Genomic DNA, 17,125 nt, shown 5'->3' with positions numbered 1-17,125 from the left:
CTGAGAGATCTCCACCATCTTACTGTCCAAACTCAAGGAGGAGTCATCAAGTGAAAGACTATTATGTTTATGAGATCTTCTGTAGTTTTAGAGCTTTCTATATTGACAAGAATCAACTTGGGAATATCTAAATCTCAAATATGACATCAATCTCTAGATCTATAGTCTTATTATTGGTTTTTAATATTATGTTTCCTTTGTGCTTAGATCTAGAGAGCCTAAGATAAGATTTCATGCACCTTAATGATCTAAGGCCTGAGAATTGAGTAATCTGGGGTTCCTTAGCATTGGTATAAGAGCCCTAGGGTAGGTTCTTGCATGTTAGATCCATTCCAGGGTGTATTCACTTTGTTTTACAAGGTGTGTTTATTCATCACATGGACCAAAGGGATGGATGAATGTGAATGGATGTTTATTTATTCTTTTGAATGTATATGAATAGATGTGATATCTATTTGTTTTATTTCTTTAGATGCGTTGTAAGCCCCATAAAGGGTATATGGTTTTTTTTTTTTTTTATTGTAAAAATCTGGTTTTTACATTCATAAATTGGTTGTAAACTCTTATTTGAAAGAAGTATAGAACTTTTGTTTTCCTTGTAAAATTTCAATTTTTATCAATCTATATAACTCTTGGAGATGATGAAAGTGATCAAATCATTCTAACAGCGTCCATGAAGATTAATCAATTGAGAAAAGGTGAGTTTTTGGATTGAATCACAACTCTAACTTTGAATCAAAATTAGGGAAGTCTCCCATTGGTTTTTAAGGACAAACCATATATGGTTTTCAAGCTTGAGAAGTTAGAAATCCAACACTTCAAACAATTTGAAAACCGAAGTTGAAACGAGGGAGATATGGTCAATTGAAGTAGTAAGTGTAGGTGGGCGCCCATCCAGCGCTACATGAGCACTCAAGCGCTCCACGAGCGCTTGAGCGCCCTTTTAAGTGCCCAAAGCTGTATCCAACACTCTAAGGCTCCATCTAGCGCTCTAGGCGGCTCCAATGGCTATTTTAGGGTTCTAGTGGTATTTTATGGTGTTTATAATGCTCCTAACCTTAATTTTTGTTGTAGGTTTGATTTGGTAATATTGGATATTGAAAATCCAAGTTTTAAGGTTATCAATTTTGCAACAGGATCCCAAAATGAAGGCCATGGGAAAATTTTATTATTTTCTTGTTTATTATTATGCTTTTATTTATTAATTACATAAGTGGTTTGGAGTTGGATATTTTTGTATTTTTAATTGAAAATAAAATTTCATGTATTTTTCAAAATTGGGAAATTTATTTAAATTGAAATGTTCATGATTAAGAAATTTTGTTTTAGGAAAATGATAAGTTGGAAAAAGGATGAAAAACTTTCTTTCCTTTTTAAAATTAATTTTTAGAGATTTTATTTTATTTAAAATCTTCTATTTTTTGAGATCTCTAAGAATAAAAAATTTTCCTTTTAGGAATAGCTATTATTTTTCTAAATCTCTATAAAATAATATATTTTTTCCTTATTTGCACAAGATTTCAATTTAGGAAAATAAATTAATTTTGGAAATTCATGATAGATAATTTATGGTTAAGAAGGTTACCAAAATAAGTATTGTAAAATAAAATATTTTGGAATTTCTTATAGAAAATCATTTTTCATGAGAGGATTCTTTCCAAGTTTATTTATTAAAATGGATAGATGAGATTGCTATTTATTTTGGAATTATCTTACTTTGACCAAGCTTTGAAATGTTGCAATTTTTCATCGAAATATCGGTGAAATTTCGCTTATTGGACAAGGTCAACATGACATTCTATACTGATTATCGGTCGATTGATTTTTTGGTGATTTTTCTAGAATTTCGCTGAAATATTGACGTCACCAAGCCCTTCTCCGCCTCTGATCAATGCGAGCTAGTTTTTGCTTGTAGCATGCAGGCCGCCTATTTCAAAATTTTTTAGCCCTGCCAAAAGGTTTAGGTTCAAGCTTAGTTACCACTTAGCCATCTTTTTTTTTGTTAATATATATAATAAATATGTTGAAGTTCATTATTAAAAAAAAAAAAATTCTTATTTTAAAATTTATTTAATTAATTAATAAATATATAAAAACCACCATTATAACTTTCTTAACAAGTATTTTTTTAATATCATTTATATGATAATTAAATATAAAAAATATGAATATTAAAAATTCATATATGCATCATCATTTATTTTACATTATTGAATGCATTTGAATTAAATAAATTATAGTTTTATTATTAAATGTATCATCATTATCTCACTAATCCTATTTTAAAAAATTACTATCATTGTACTTTTAAAATTTTCATGTTTATCCTTTTAATTTTATTTAATTTTGAGTGTTTTTATTTTAAAATATTAAACACTTAAATTTATTAAAAAAAATACTAAAATAAGATTTTATAAATTAAGTTTAAATATTTTATAAATTAAAATTAATTTGATTAGATAAATAATAAATTATTAATATTGACATATCCTTGTTTACCACTATTTTTTTCTTTAACCATACTTATGTTAATTACACTTTAAAAATAACTTTAATATATGTATTTTTATTTATTTTATCATTTTTTGGAGTTTCTCTAAATATTTTCATGAATTTTAAATAATTTGTCTTATTGATTTTTTTTTTTCAAAATATCCATTGATATTTCTCCCATATATTTGTAAAATCCAAGTATCGATATACTCGTGTTTAACAATATTTCAAATCTTGACTTTGACCTATGGGTGAGACCCTAAGGTAATCATATATTTCCATGGATTAAGTCACTATTGATGAAGACTGATGGCAGTAGGTATTCTCAATAGAGATACCATGATATCTCATGGATTGAGACAATGTGTCCCTTTAGGTGATCCAAAGGACATGCGATCTAGGAGACTATGGTCATAACATTTCCTTTAGTAGAAATTTGACATTGCTCCTTGGAGGTAGAGTGTGTTAATTGATCACACAATAAGTGAGATTTGTAACCTAAGGATTAGAGTGGTTATCTTGATGGGTGATAACATTACCTTGTTAGATTACGGACATCGGTTCATGGAGAGTTTGCATACGGTAGATAGTAGGTCACAAACCCAAGCTTTTTCTTATTGTTATTTGCATGGAGTATTGGAGCACAATTGATTCTCTTTAGTGGAATCTTGAATCAACTTCAGAATTGGATTTTAAGGGAGTCAGTATTGCTATGGGTCTCAATGGTCCTTATTCTGAGCTCATATACCACGATGACATGGTTTATAAGGGTAGGATTGACTCAAGGTTCACTCTTATGTATAAAGGCATTTTGATAATTATATGAAATTGCACAGGGGATAGTGAATAAAGTGTCTAGATTAGGCTAATTGATTAATTAGATAACCTTGTGTGGTTCGTTAATTAATTAATTAGGACTCAATTTAAGGTAGATTAAGTGACTCAAGCCTATGTGGGCTCAAGTCACTTAACCTAGTAAAGGAACCTTATAAATACCCTTAGGGTTTAGGTTTTCAGAAGACTCACTTCCAGATAGTCGTCTTTCACTTCTAATGAGAGAGAGATGGAGGGAGCTAAATCTTCCTCTCTCTCAAAGGCCACATTTTGGAGTATAGAGGAAGATTTGGGTATACGAGACCTCCAAACTCTTTAGGCTTTTTTTTTTCGCCATATGGATTTGATTTGGGAATGTCCAAATCGAAGGTAAAATTTACTAATGCCTTTAATCGAAATCCTAGAATGTTAAATTTTTTTCCTTGCTTTTGTTGCATGGGATCTAAAGGCTTAGGGTAGATTGTATGTACCTATACAATCCAGGGTTTGAGAAAGAAGAAATCCAGGGTTCCCAACATTACCAACTTGTCTTGAATGGTCGATTCATTTTATTAATGCATGAAACTATTTTATTTATTATGGATATTATATCTTTAACCTGATCACTGATGAGAACTTAAATGTAACACTTGAATGGCTTTAAAAAGTCCATTTTAGTGTGTTTGAGGCACTCATTACTAGGAATTTCACATAAGTTTGTTCCTTGGCCCTAGATCATATGGGTGCATGCTTTTCTACCTTAAGCTTCTCTAGAAACTATTGTAGTAGAAATATGGCTTTAGAACCTCAATGAAGCGTAAATCTAGAGAAAAGATACTATACCTTTTATTTGGATGTTCCCAGATCAATCCAAGTAGATGGTGATGTTATAGAAGATTCCGCAATTGTAGAAATCCCTCTAGAATTCATTACCTAGTGTTTTTCCACTCGATAACTCCTCACAAGGCTTAAGCACAAGAAAATGGTGGATTTTTCTCTCTGAAGGAAAATTAAGGTTTTCTCACTCTATGGAGGCTTTGTGGAAGATGATAAGAAGTAAAACCCTAAGTCCTAATAGGGGTGTTTATATGGCTCCATGTGGGCTTAAGTCACTTAAGCTCAAATTAAGCTTAAGTCATATAATCTAGTTTGCTCAAGTTTTAATTAATTAATTAGTCATATTGGGCTTTAATTAATTAATAAAATCTAAAAAGTCAATACATAAGATCTAGTTCAACCTTACGTTTTTACCAAAATACCTTTATACACACTTATGAACTTAAAACCCAAAAACCTCAAAACAAAGGTGTGTCCTTGATTTAGGAGCTTAAATGGGGATCATTAGGACCAATAAGCAGTAAATGTCATATTCTTTCATTTTGAAACTAGTTAAAATAAATACAAATCATAAATGGATTTTTTTCTTTTTTTAATAAATACAATCACAGTCTAATTTGTTAGAAAGATGATATTTGCGTAATCAGCGCCCCTCAAAGGCTGTCAATTATTTTCTTTTGTTTTCCCAGCGACTCTCCCATCAGCCAAACTGGTCAATTTTTTCATATCCTTCTCTTTTTCCAGCAATCAAGCAGGAGACAAGGGCCCCTCCTTCCAACTGCCATCTTTTTCATTCATATCTTATATACTTATTCAAGTGTGTTACTAAAAAAGCCTGATAAAATTTAAGCTCCGAATTAGGTGATAGTGTTATTTTGAAACATTAATTCAGGGAGAAAAAAAAACTAAAATTAAAATAAAGAAAATGATGAATGAGAAAAAGAAATTGTCTAGAAAGTTAAGAGAGCAGGCATGATTGTCCCATGTCACTGGTCCAAATTTATGATAACGTTGAGCAAATGCGAACCATAGATTCTTTGACTGAACTGAAAAATAATTCGAGTAAGCGAGGGATAATTATGGTACCAGAAAGAATGATTGCATCAACGTTTAAATAATATAGTGATGGCTAGCCATATGTCATCATCATTAGCAATCATAGCATTACTCAAACAGAGACTTACTACCAAATGAGGTAATAATATACCTCTATGGATTTCTCATGGTGAGATGCTTCAACTTTCAAAGCATAAATCCAAACATTTGGGCCATGTTTGGTCGTTGGAGAGTAGGGAGGGAAGGAAAAGGAAATTTAAGAAAATGGTTGTTTGGTATTTGGGCAATATGGAAGAAAAAAATTGAAGTAAAAAGTAGTAAGGAAAAGAATAAGGGAAGTTTTAAAGAAGTATAACTTTTTAATAATTTTATTATCTTTTCTTTAAGTGTTTTTTTAGACAGATAAACAACATAAAAAAATTATGTTGTATTTTAATTTGTTCTTTTGTTTTATTTAACTTCTCTAATTCTTCTTCTTCTTTTTTTAAAAAAAAATTATCTAAAACTAAATATATTGTTATAATTATTGGAAGAATTTGGTATATTTGGCATATGAAAATTGTTGAATTACTAATTTTCCTAAAATCTTAAACTTCACACACAACCTTATATCCGCATGAGGAGAAATACCAAAGGATTGCAAATTAGGGGGAGGGATATCAAAGAATTGTAAATTAGGGGGGAGAGATTCCAAAGAAAACGACTTACTGTCAAATCAAACTCTGATATTATGTTGAATTATTAATTTTTTAAAAAATTTAAATTTTTAGGATTTAAGTTTAATATGCATTCTTAATAAAAATAAGAATAAAAATAGGATAAGAACAAAAATGAATCATGATTTCATGTAAAAGAGAGGAACCGGTTGTCTAAGTGAAAGTAAGATTTGATTTTTATAATATAAATTTTTTTATTTCTATTTCTATTTTAAAAACAATCCAACTATTCCAAACATGACCAAGCGTGGAGTGTTGTTGGGTTTCCATATTGAATGGTAAAGAGTCATGTGCTCAACCACTTGAATAGAACAATAGCGAAGAAGTCTCCAACTAATCACAAGACACTCATCTTTGTTTCAAGTCATGATACTCTTAAGCTCCAAAATACTATACGGATTGGCCCTTGGTGATTCAATAATCTTATTAGTTACTAAAATGGTGACTAATCTTTGTTTAAATGCATAATTATGTTGGAGTTGTTTTAATTCCTGCAGGGCCATCATTCACTTCACCTTATTAAAATCACCCATAACCCATTACACAAAGATATGTATATATGATTCAATAATTGATCCCATATGGACTTTTTATGATGTTTAGTATATATCCTTTAAATTAGAGACAAGCATTTAACAGGGAATTTTCCACTGTGCTTGTGCATGGGCTGAGTTGGGAGTCTAAAGAAGAATCTGCACAAGCTCATATGCAATACAAGTTAATTCTAAAGGTTCATACAAAAAGGGGGAGGGAGGAATGTGATATGAAAACCAGGACATGTAAGTTAAACAAGTATATTACAAGCTAAGGAGAGGGCAGTGGAAATGGAGATTGAGACTTTCAGCAGCAAATGGGGCATTTAATTAATCCATTTTCGTTGCATTCAGGGCATCTGATATGAAGTAGATCATCACCGTCACCATCCCCATCTGCAATCACCTTGCAGCTTCCATTGCAATTGAAGCATAGCAAGAACTTCATGCCGCCACAGCCCTTGCATGGAGAGTTGTTGGTTGGAGAGAGTGGTATCCCTTCCAACAGCTTCTTCAGCTTTCCTTGCTCGTGCAATCCAACCACCTCATCCGCTCCGCCAATGTGCCTTCCCTTGATGAAAAGCCTTGGAGGGACTACGCGGCCGCCCATCATCCTCCACAGCTCCTCCCTGAACTCCATGTGCATCGATACATCCCTCTCCTGGAACAACACTCGAAAGCTTTCCAACAGAAACCGGATGGCACTGCAGTCCTCAAAAGTTTTCCTTATTCCCCTCAAGCTTGTTGTGTAGAAAATGACTGAGTCCCTCCCTCCTGGTGGACATTTCTCTTCAAAGTCTAACAGGGATGGATGCTCTTCAATCTCTACCTTTGCTTTATGGGTAGAGGCATTGTCCATGACTCTTTCCTCTAAGTCACAGGCTCTGGACTCTGTCAAGCCATCTCTGCCCTGAATACTATGATCAATCTGAACCTCTGATGAGATCATAAGCTCTGAATTATCCTTGGCAGAGACCGGATCTCTGGACTTCATGGGGGGTGTAAGTTTTTCTTTGTCGCCATCGAGAAAACCTGATTCAATTTCTTCATCTTTGTGATCTTTTGAGAGCTTGGATATGCTAATACTGTCCGGAACCTGAAGAATTAGGCTCTGTTTCAGAGTGGTGATGGTTGGAAAACGTTTCAGTTTCTTTAGGAATCTTCCCTTCACTCCTTTCATACTTTATATGCTGCTACCACCGGAATTGGATGAGACTTTATAAGCTGCTACCACCGGAATTGGATGAGAAGAAGTGATATAGCCAGTTAAAAAGAAGGAAGATAGAGAGAATGAGTATGGGGAGAGAAAGACTAGTGAGGAAAGCAGGGGTGGAGATGAAGGTTGGTGAAATTTATCATCCCTTTTGGTCTTCAAAGGCTGGAAAGTAGAAACTAAAAAAGCATTGTTGGTAGCTTTTTAAAGTTTTAAATGATCATTGACAAGTGTGGAGGGGTTGGGCTGGTATAGTGGCACATCTCTTCCATTGGTATCCACTGCCCACTTGCCAGTTGAGTCGTGCCACATCATGCCGTGGAGAAAAATGTGTCAGACGTCCAAGAGTTGAAGGACTAATTTACCCTTTTGGGGGGGGGGGGGGGGGGTGGGGGGGACTGGGTATTAAAATGGTGGCATACCCTCAAAGGCTTGGGTGTGGGAAGAGGATGGAACTGGAGCACAGCTAAACCCAGGGGGACAAGGTGTGGCGATGGTCATAATTCAGTAGCGATGTGTGTCAAAAAGCAACTTTCCACTTTATCAGTAGAAAGGAATCCTCTAAGAAACCAACCCATCCCCTTCTCTCTTCCTTCAATTCTCACTCCCACAAAAGTCTCATTTCCGTAGCGTGTTCACTGCCAAAAAATGTGGCTGTGGTTGCCCAATTCCTCTCAATTCAGGACCACGTCCACTCCTTGGCCATGCTACTTCCCATGTGATGGTTCCCGGAAACTTTTCAGTTTATAGAAGTGACATTTTCACAATAGGGAAGTGAAATTTGAGGGTTTATTGTTTGGATCCTAGCAGAGACCAATGATTTTGATAGTTTCTTTCTTTTTTCTCAATCATTGATAATGAACTGAAACTTCAGTAATCTCCCTACTTCATACCCTAATCACATACATAATTACCAGCTGCAGTCTCTACATGGGACCATTAGACGAGGATAAGTGCATCTATTAAATTACACCATTCACTTTTTGCTTCTGTACCACTTGAAGCACTGGAGTACTGAAAAAGAAATGAATGTACGCTTTCCATACATGGAGAGTACATATACTTAGCTGTATATGTGCTTGTGGGAATCTCCAACCCCACATGGTGTCGGCCTTATTCAATCCCAAGGCAAAAGATGAGACCCGAGACTCGAAAAGATTCCTGCTTCAGAAATTTACCTGTGAAGTAATTTTCGACTAAAACACTGGTATTGAAGAAAATGGCTGATGAAAGATGGGAGCATTCAATCATGTTCCTCTTATAAAATCAAATGAAATCAAAGCCAATGCATGCCAATTCCTGATTCTTTCTGTCCACCAGCTTCATTTTAAGATTGTATGATCCTTGTGAATATCAAACATGGTCAGACATGAAATAATGCTAAGAAATAAAAGGATCGATTAGCTTGCTGTGAATGTTAAACATTGTTAGAGACACAAAATGGTGCAATGTTATTTTTCCCTTTTTGGTTTGTGTGGGGGTGGGGGCGTTGATGTTGAATGGTAGTGGTTTTGTGGGGTGGGGGTGAGAAAGGATAGGATCAAAATTATTCATTAGCACAAGGCTTTAGACTTTTTCCTTTCGCCATCCAAGAGTGGGACACAAACAACATGTAACCACAACTTGGATGAGGAAAGTTTAAAATGTGTTGCAACAGAACTAATCATGCTTCTGGAAGCAGAATTATGTGCAGCAAAGAAACTACTTGTTCAATATTCACAGATGACTCTGGCCATTGGCCAATTTGGAAAGAGTAGTCATAGCATCTTAATTGAAACTGAAGAACCCAGGAACAGCCCTAAGAGGTAACAATGGCGTTGGTAAATATGATTTGTCCTGTAAGTAAGGTATGGTCTGTAAGTAAGGACTCCCACTTGGTCAGCAGCCCATTCAATGTCAAACATGTTGCCAGGTTTCGGTTTTGGGGGATTTAGTAGAGGGGAAAAAGCATGTCAAGAAGCCCAAAAACAAATATACAGAAAGTTTTAGAGCAACATATCCCAGTTCTTATCCAAAATAAATAAATAAATAAATAATAATTGAACATTTCTTCTTTATCAAGAAGGAGAGTTTACCAAGTACAATTAAATCCTTCAACCACATTATGCGCCTTGCAATTAGGATTTATGTGTGGATATGCTTCCTTGATACCTCTCAGCCAAGCCTCAAGGATGAAAAAAGAAAAAAGAAAGAAAGGCTATCTATATATGATGAAGGATGAAAATATTGGAAATTTGCAAACTATCCATGGTTAGATTTCACAGCAATATTAGACGAAAATTTAATAAAAATTTTGGTGAGATGAAAATTGATTAAAATGTTGGAAAGAACTTAAAGAAATTAAAAAATAAATAATAATACATATATTGAAGTTGTTTCTTTTTCAAGAATACAATATATACATGACAACTTTTGTGATGTGTAATAATAAAACATGTGGATGAATTTTGGAAGTGTGCACCATTGTTTTAAAAATTGGATTGGATCGGCCAGTCTGACCATTGACCAGTGACCTTTCTGGTTCAGCCCACCCTTTTGGGCCAACGACCTATTGAACCAGTCTCGAATCATCAGAACCGATGATCTGATTGGCGAATTGAGTGAACTGACCAATTTGTAGTGAACCGAATGGTTCACTGCATGTCTTTTTTTTTTTCCTCATGAGAGATAGGGAGATGGTGGGAATGAGACGACTATTAGCCAATGATTAGTAGTCACGCTTGCGATGCCAACGACGGTGAGGTGGCCGCTAGTCAGGGTAGGTGCGAGTATGGTGAGAGAGACATGGAAAGAAAGAAAAGAAAAGGGAAGTATTGGAGAAGAAGAAAGAAAAAGGGAAAAATGGGAGCGAGCAATTGGAAGAAGAAGAGAAAGGAAGCGACTGGAAGAAGAAATGGAGAAAAAGAATAGAAAAAGGGAAAAAGGTAGCAATTGGTGAAGAAAGAGAGGGTTTTAGGGTTTTGCTTTTTAAATGAAGGGTGAAGATTAAGTATGAAAATTGAGGCTGCAGATGGGTTCTCTAAAAAATGCACCTAAAAATTGGATTATCTAAAAAATTGGGTTTTTTCAAAATACATTTATATTTATTTTTGTCATTTAATTTGATATATTAAATATAAAAATGAAATAGTATTAAAATTTATATATTTATTTTTGTCATTTAATTTGATAAATTAAAGATACACTTTCGTTCTTAGGCTTTCTTTATTTTCCTGTTCTTTCGTTCTTAGGCTTTCTTTATTTTCCTATTCTTACTTTCATTTATTTCCTTTGTCTTAAATTGGTTTTATTTAATGCATAATTGAATCTTTTTATTATTGTTGATCATTGCAATTTCAGATTTGATTTAAGATTTGACATTCAATTTCTTGCTTTCCATTTTATTCTTTCAAGTTAATTTCAATTCAATGTCCATTGACTATTTAAGTTAGAGAAAGGGTGTCCTAAGGATTTTCATTCTTGCATGGGAACATATCCTTGCATTAACAATTGTATTTAATTCAAAGTAATTTATTAAGAGAATCTCATTCATTCAATATAAAACACCTCATTTCAACATTTGACAAATGGGGATTATAGGTCTTGATAAGGTATCCAAAACACTCAATGGTAAAGCCATTTTGACTTGGATGACCTTGATTAAGCCTTATATACCACAATTGGAAAAATGGTTGGGATATTGGGTTCAAGAAACCACCATAATTTTATACCTATTTACAGATTGAAGCCTAGGGTCCACATAGGATATTCCAAGCATTTAATGAGAGCCATTTTAACTTGGAACAACCTTGTATAAGCTCAAAACAACAATTTTCAAATCACAACATTTGTTCAAGAAAAGTAGGGTTGTGCATAGGGGATTCAATTGATAAGTAAACACTTCTAGATGGTATATTAATGACAAGAATCATTCCAAGGTAAGGAAGGGACCCTAAGGATCTCCCCTTCCTCAACTATTAGTTACAAGTTACTACATTTTAACCAATTATTGCTTTTCACTTAACAACATTGCAACCACCACTTTGCCTAAACCAAGAATTCAAGAAAGTGTTATTTTTTACCACCAATTTCATGCATTTTCTTAATCTTTTCATCTCACTTGCACTTCAAGATTTCTTCTTTGAGGTTTGACACTCAACTCACTGGTTTAAAGCTATAACCACACCCCTAAGCTTGAGGAACCACTAAAGTATTCACACACATTTTGGTGCAGTCAAGAGTAGTGCCTTGATTTCCTCACTATGCTTTAACATTACGCAATTATGACTACCAAAGGGAAGTAGGACATTTGCTCACGCACCCTTATGCAATTTGGGCAGGGTCCCTTTAGTGTACTTGGCGAAATGTTTAGTCTAAATTGGGCTCTTTAGTGTGCAATCCAAACTTTCGTCAGAAGGTGCACACTTTAAGAAGGCTTCTCTCAGTGCACAATTTGAGTTGGCATTCTCATGATGTGCAATTTAAACTTAGCTCTTCCTATTACATGAGTGATAGTGCACTTCACTTAAGTATTTTTTTCATCCATGAAGTGTTGATATTGTGCTAAACATATTTCGATCCTGCAAAATTCTCATTGAACACTTCAAAAAAAAATTTTATAAGGTTTTAGCAACAATCTAAAGCCAGATACGTCATAAGTGTCTCAAATATACTAAAATCAGGTCTCAATAAGCCATTTTTAGTATACAATTTGAGTTCTCATCAAAGACCTTGATTTTTTTTCCCTCTTCGATTTTGAGTGAGTTTCTATCATTTCCTTTATAATTTTTTTGTTATGGTGGTGGATTGAAGTAGGGTTTTTATTTATTTATTATTATTATTATTTGGTTTGATTTGATGGGGTTGGTTGAAGAAAATGGAGTTTTATTTCTCCATGAATGGTGAAAATTTTTTGGGTTATCTATCATCCCCTTTACCAGTAATAGTTATACCTTTTTTCAAACTTTTATTATACGATATAAAATCTTTAACATTTATTGTGTTGGCATCTTAGATCCATGCACAATGAAAGCAATACCAATTTTTAAAACATTGATTTTTAGGATTAAAATAATAATATTTAGGTTTGGATGTTCCTAAATCTTAAGTTCCAAGTGTTGAATACGACCTCAAAAACTTAGAGATCTTTTGTTTGATGACTCACCCTTAAGCCTTGGCATAAAGATGGTGGAAATCTCTGAAGGTGGTGGCTAGGGCTCTCTCTGAAACGTAAGGGAGAATGGTGAAAAACTTAAAACCTTAACCTCCTAAGGACTATTTGTAAGGTTTCTATTGGGATTAAATAACTTAAATCCATCTTAGGCTTTAAATATCACATAATCTAGCCCAAAAATGGTCTTAATTTATTAATTAACCCAATAGGGCTCTAATTAATAAATTAGCCCAATTTAGAAATGTTATCTACTAACATCACACCCTTTTACACATAAGTGAATTAAGAGCTAATCCAATCCTCATAAGTCATGTCAAAAAGATATATGAGCTCGAATGGGGACTATTAAGACCCATAGGATAGTATTGGTCCCCTCATAATCCAATTCTGATATTGACTCAACATCCCACTACAGAGAGTCAACTACATTCAAATACCCTATGTATATGAGAACAAGACACTATGTGGTCAATCTTGTGACTTGTTTTCCATTGTATATAGTCCCTCCATGAATTAGTGGTTGTAATCTAACAAAGTAAAAGCTATCAGACTCTCCAGATTTCCTCTACTGTCCTTAAGTTCCAAATTCTCCTATAGTATGATCAATTGACATATCTTAACCTACCAAGAGCTAATGTCAAGTTTCACTTAAGGAACTACTATGGTCATAGTTTACCCAAACACACATCCTTAGGATCATCGAATGAGATGTACTACCTCGATCTCATGAGATATCACGATGTCTCTATTAAGAACACCTATTGCTATTGGCTTCCATTAGTAGTGACCTAATCCATAAGGAATATATAATCATTTTATATTCTCATCTATAAGTCAAAGCCACGCTAGCTTTGGTACAAGCTCAGTGTTCTCTCTAGGTTGAGAGACAATAGAACATAACAACTTAGTGAAGTCATGACTACTGGATAATCTTATATCATGACTCATCGTAATTCTTGTCCAATGTGTAATTGTACACACTAGTGCACTCACCATGGGAACCATATCCCAATGATCAAGACTAACCATCCCTCTAATTAGAAAATAGTGCATTACAACCTCAACTGGATTGTCTAAATCCACGAACTAGTTGTGAACAAATCATTAACTTGCAAGGAACCTAGACTTGGATCTTCCATCCAATTTTTAATGTATTTAAGTCATGTATAATGTAAGAGATATCGGACTAAAATGGTTAATATATATAATGCATAAATGGGATAAGGAAAGGAGAACTAGAATAATTCATTTATTGTTACATCATGACATGCTTTTATGGCTTTATCCCAATATATTGTACATCAACAAAATGCGAAAAGGCAAAAAAAAAAAAAAAAAAAAAAATCCTAAAACAAAGGAGAAAAAGAGAATACGCTAAAGATGAAAATGGTGAGAGAGCAAATGAGGTATATTTGTTAAATATAAATGAAGGAAAATGAAGGATGGATAGGTGGTGACATGAGAAATGAAATTGGGATGACTGGTATAATGTCAAGAATCTATCTTGCTCATCATATGTATCATTCAACCCTCAAATTTTATTATCATTTACCATTGTCCCATCATTTAACAAGAAATGAATAATGGTTTGGTAAATATTTGAAGAAAATAAGGATAAAAAGCTAAAAAAAAAAAAAAAAACAACAACAATAACAGCAAAATGTACATCTTGGCCTTTATGGTATAAAGAAATGATCCATTAATACATTAAAAAACAAAATAACTTACCTAACAAATTAGACTTTTTTGTTTGGGAAAATTGTGATAAAGAGTAAAACAATATAAGCATTTGAAAGAATGTGGTTATTTTTGCACTTTTTTAATCTTAAAATAGTTCATTTGTGTAAATCATTGTAAAAATTACCAAAAACACCCTTCAACTATCTATAAATAAATAAAAATTTAAAAAAAGGTTTCAATTTGTGAAGTGAAAAACTTCAAAAAAAAAAAAAAAACTTTTTTTTTCTTGTGTATCCAACAAGCAATCCCATAATGTAAAAAGAATTTTTTTTCTTCAACTACACCAAAAAAAAAAAAAAAAAAAAAAAAAAAAAAAAAAAAAAAAAAAAAAAAAACAAAGAAACACCTTGATTCATAAAGAACTTCCAAAAAGCTTCTTCTTGTGTGTATCCATGAAGAAATTCAACAAAAAATCCGTTAAGTCTGTTTGTTTGTTTTTTTTATTTATTAATACGCATTAATGGAAAATATTCATTATTGTAGAAGAATTTAAAAAGGAAAATGATAGTCTAGAAGCTGTGATGGAGCTATACTGCTCATGACTTTAATAGTATAGATCTTACATATTGAAGGAGGTTTTGAGAAAATAATGTTTGTATTTTTTATGTAGCATGTTGTTATTTTTTTTTTTTTTTCAGTTGTTTGATATAATTTTTATCATTTTGGTTATAATGGTGGGAATAGATTGGAGTCTCATTCAAAAAAACCTCCAAAAAGCCTCTTTTTCTTGTGTGTATCCAATAAGGGTAAGGAGAATTTTTCTTTTTCTTTTTCCAACTACCCAAAAAAAAAAACATAGAAGTGTCTTGCTTCATAAAAAACTTCCAAAAAGCTTCTTCTTCTTGTGTGTATCTTTGAAGAAATTCAACAAAAAAAAATCCATCAAGGATAAGGAGCATTTTTTTTTTTTTTTTATCTTAACACATTAATGGACAATATTCATTTATTGCAGAGGAATTTAAAGAAAGAAACAGTTTAGAACTTGTGTTTGGGCTACATTGCTCATGGCTTTAATAGTATAGATTTGACATATTAAATCCAACAAATTGAAGGAGGTTTTGGGAAAAATGTCTACATTTTTTTTGTAGCGTGTTGTCAATTTTTTTCCTCCGATTGTTTGATATGATTTTTATCATTTTGGGTGTAATGGTGAGAGTAGATTGAAATCTTATTGAAAAGATTTTTGCTTTGGCTTTGTTACAAGGACCACTTTGAAATGCTGTGGAAAAATAAATTTTCATTTATTTCATACTTGTTTATGACAACTTTGTGTGTTTCTGAACCACTTTGAAATGCTCCAATTTGTTTATATATTTCTTAAAAACAATCGATATATAGTAAAGAGTCATATGCTCGACTACTAGAATAGAACAATTGCAAAGAGGTCTCCAACTAATTACAACACACTCATCCATGTTTCAAATCATGATACCCTTCAGCACCAAACTGCTATATAGATCAACCCTTGGTAATTAGTTACTAACATGGTGACTAATCTTTGTTTAAATGCATAATTATGTTGGAGTTGTTTTAATTGCTTGACCGTAAGGATTCCTCCACGGCCACCATTCACTTCACCTTATTAAAATCACCCATAACCCATTCATATATATACATATTCAGAAATTGATCCCATATGAACCTTTTATGATGTTTAGAGGCATAAACATTTCACAGGGTTGTGTTGGGAGTCCAAAGAAGAATCTACACAAGCTCATATGCAATACAAGTTAATTCTAAAAGCCACAAAATGGGGGTGAGGGGGGTGGGGAAATGTGATATGAAAACCAAGATGGGGAAATGTGATATGAAAACCAAGAAATGTAAGTTAATAATAAAGTATATTACAAGCTAGGGGGGGGGGGGGGGGGGGGGGGGGGGGGGGGGGGGGGCGGGGCGGGGGTGGGGTGGGTGGGGGCCAGTGGAAAGAGAGATGAGACCCAGTACTCAAAAAGATTCCTGGTTCAGATATTTACCCGTGAAGTAATTTTCGACTAAAACACTGGTATTGAAGAAAATGGCTGATGAAAGATGGGAGTATTCAATCATGGTCCTTTTATAAAATCAAGTCTAAGGAAGATTCCTCCACGCTAGTGTAGAACCCAAGCATTAGTCTTACATACCTGTTTCGTTTTTTTTTTTTTCAGAAGTTACCCGGCCCCCTGATGTGTTTCCTGTTTGCTGAAAATACCAGAAGTAATCTACAATGGCCTGGACCAAACCATGATAATTGTTGGCTAGAGCAGTGGTTCCTCACAACTTCATGTCTAGTATATGCCCATTAGAACCCATATTTTTAAGCCAACTCCATGTTAAGTAGATGCCAAAAGGCTTATGGGTTCAGCTATATGGCTCTTACAAGTGCAAATGATACAAAAACCAGCTAAGCCATTTGTTTTCTTCTCATATCTACACAATAGCGTACTCTTCAAATCAACAGCTCATTTTGGTAAAGCATCACCCAAACGGTGCATACAGTCTCCCAACAGCAGAATTGCAAATCTTGGTTCCTACTTACAAGTAGTAGTGCATTATTCAATTTTCATTTCTCTTTTATAGAATCAAGCATGAG

The 17,125-nt window shown here is 33.6% G+C and overlaps 1 protein-coding gene across 1 annotated transcript; it reads right to left on the bottom strand.

Moving 5' to 3' along the window:
* Nucleotides 1–6,596: 6,596 nt before the first annotated feature.
* LOC100259881 (uncharacterized protein At5g39865) lies at nt 6,597–8,019 on the bottom strand. The gene has a single exon (XM_059738900.1). It carries the CDS (start codon nt 7,626–7,628, stop codon nt 6,756–6,758), a length of 873 nt encoding a protein of 290 aa, XP_059594883.1. The 5' UTR covers nt 7,629–8,019; the 3' UTR covers nt 6,597–6,755.
* Between the last annotated feature and the right edge of the window lie 9,106 nt (nt 8,020–17,125).

This window comes from Vitis vinifera, chromosome 8 (genome assembly GCF_030704535.1).
Source record: "Vitis vinifera cultivar Pinot Noir 40024 chromosome 8, ASM3070453v1".
Taxonomy (NCBI): Eukaryota; Viridiplantae; Streptophyta; class Magnoliopsida; order Vitales; family Vitaceae; genus Vitis; species Vitis vinifera.
This window is presented reverse-complemented; position numbering and strand designations above follow the sequence as displayed.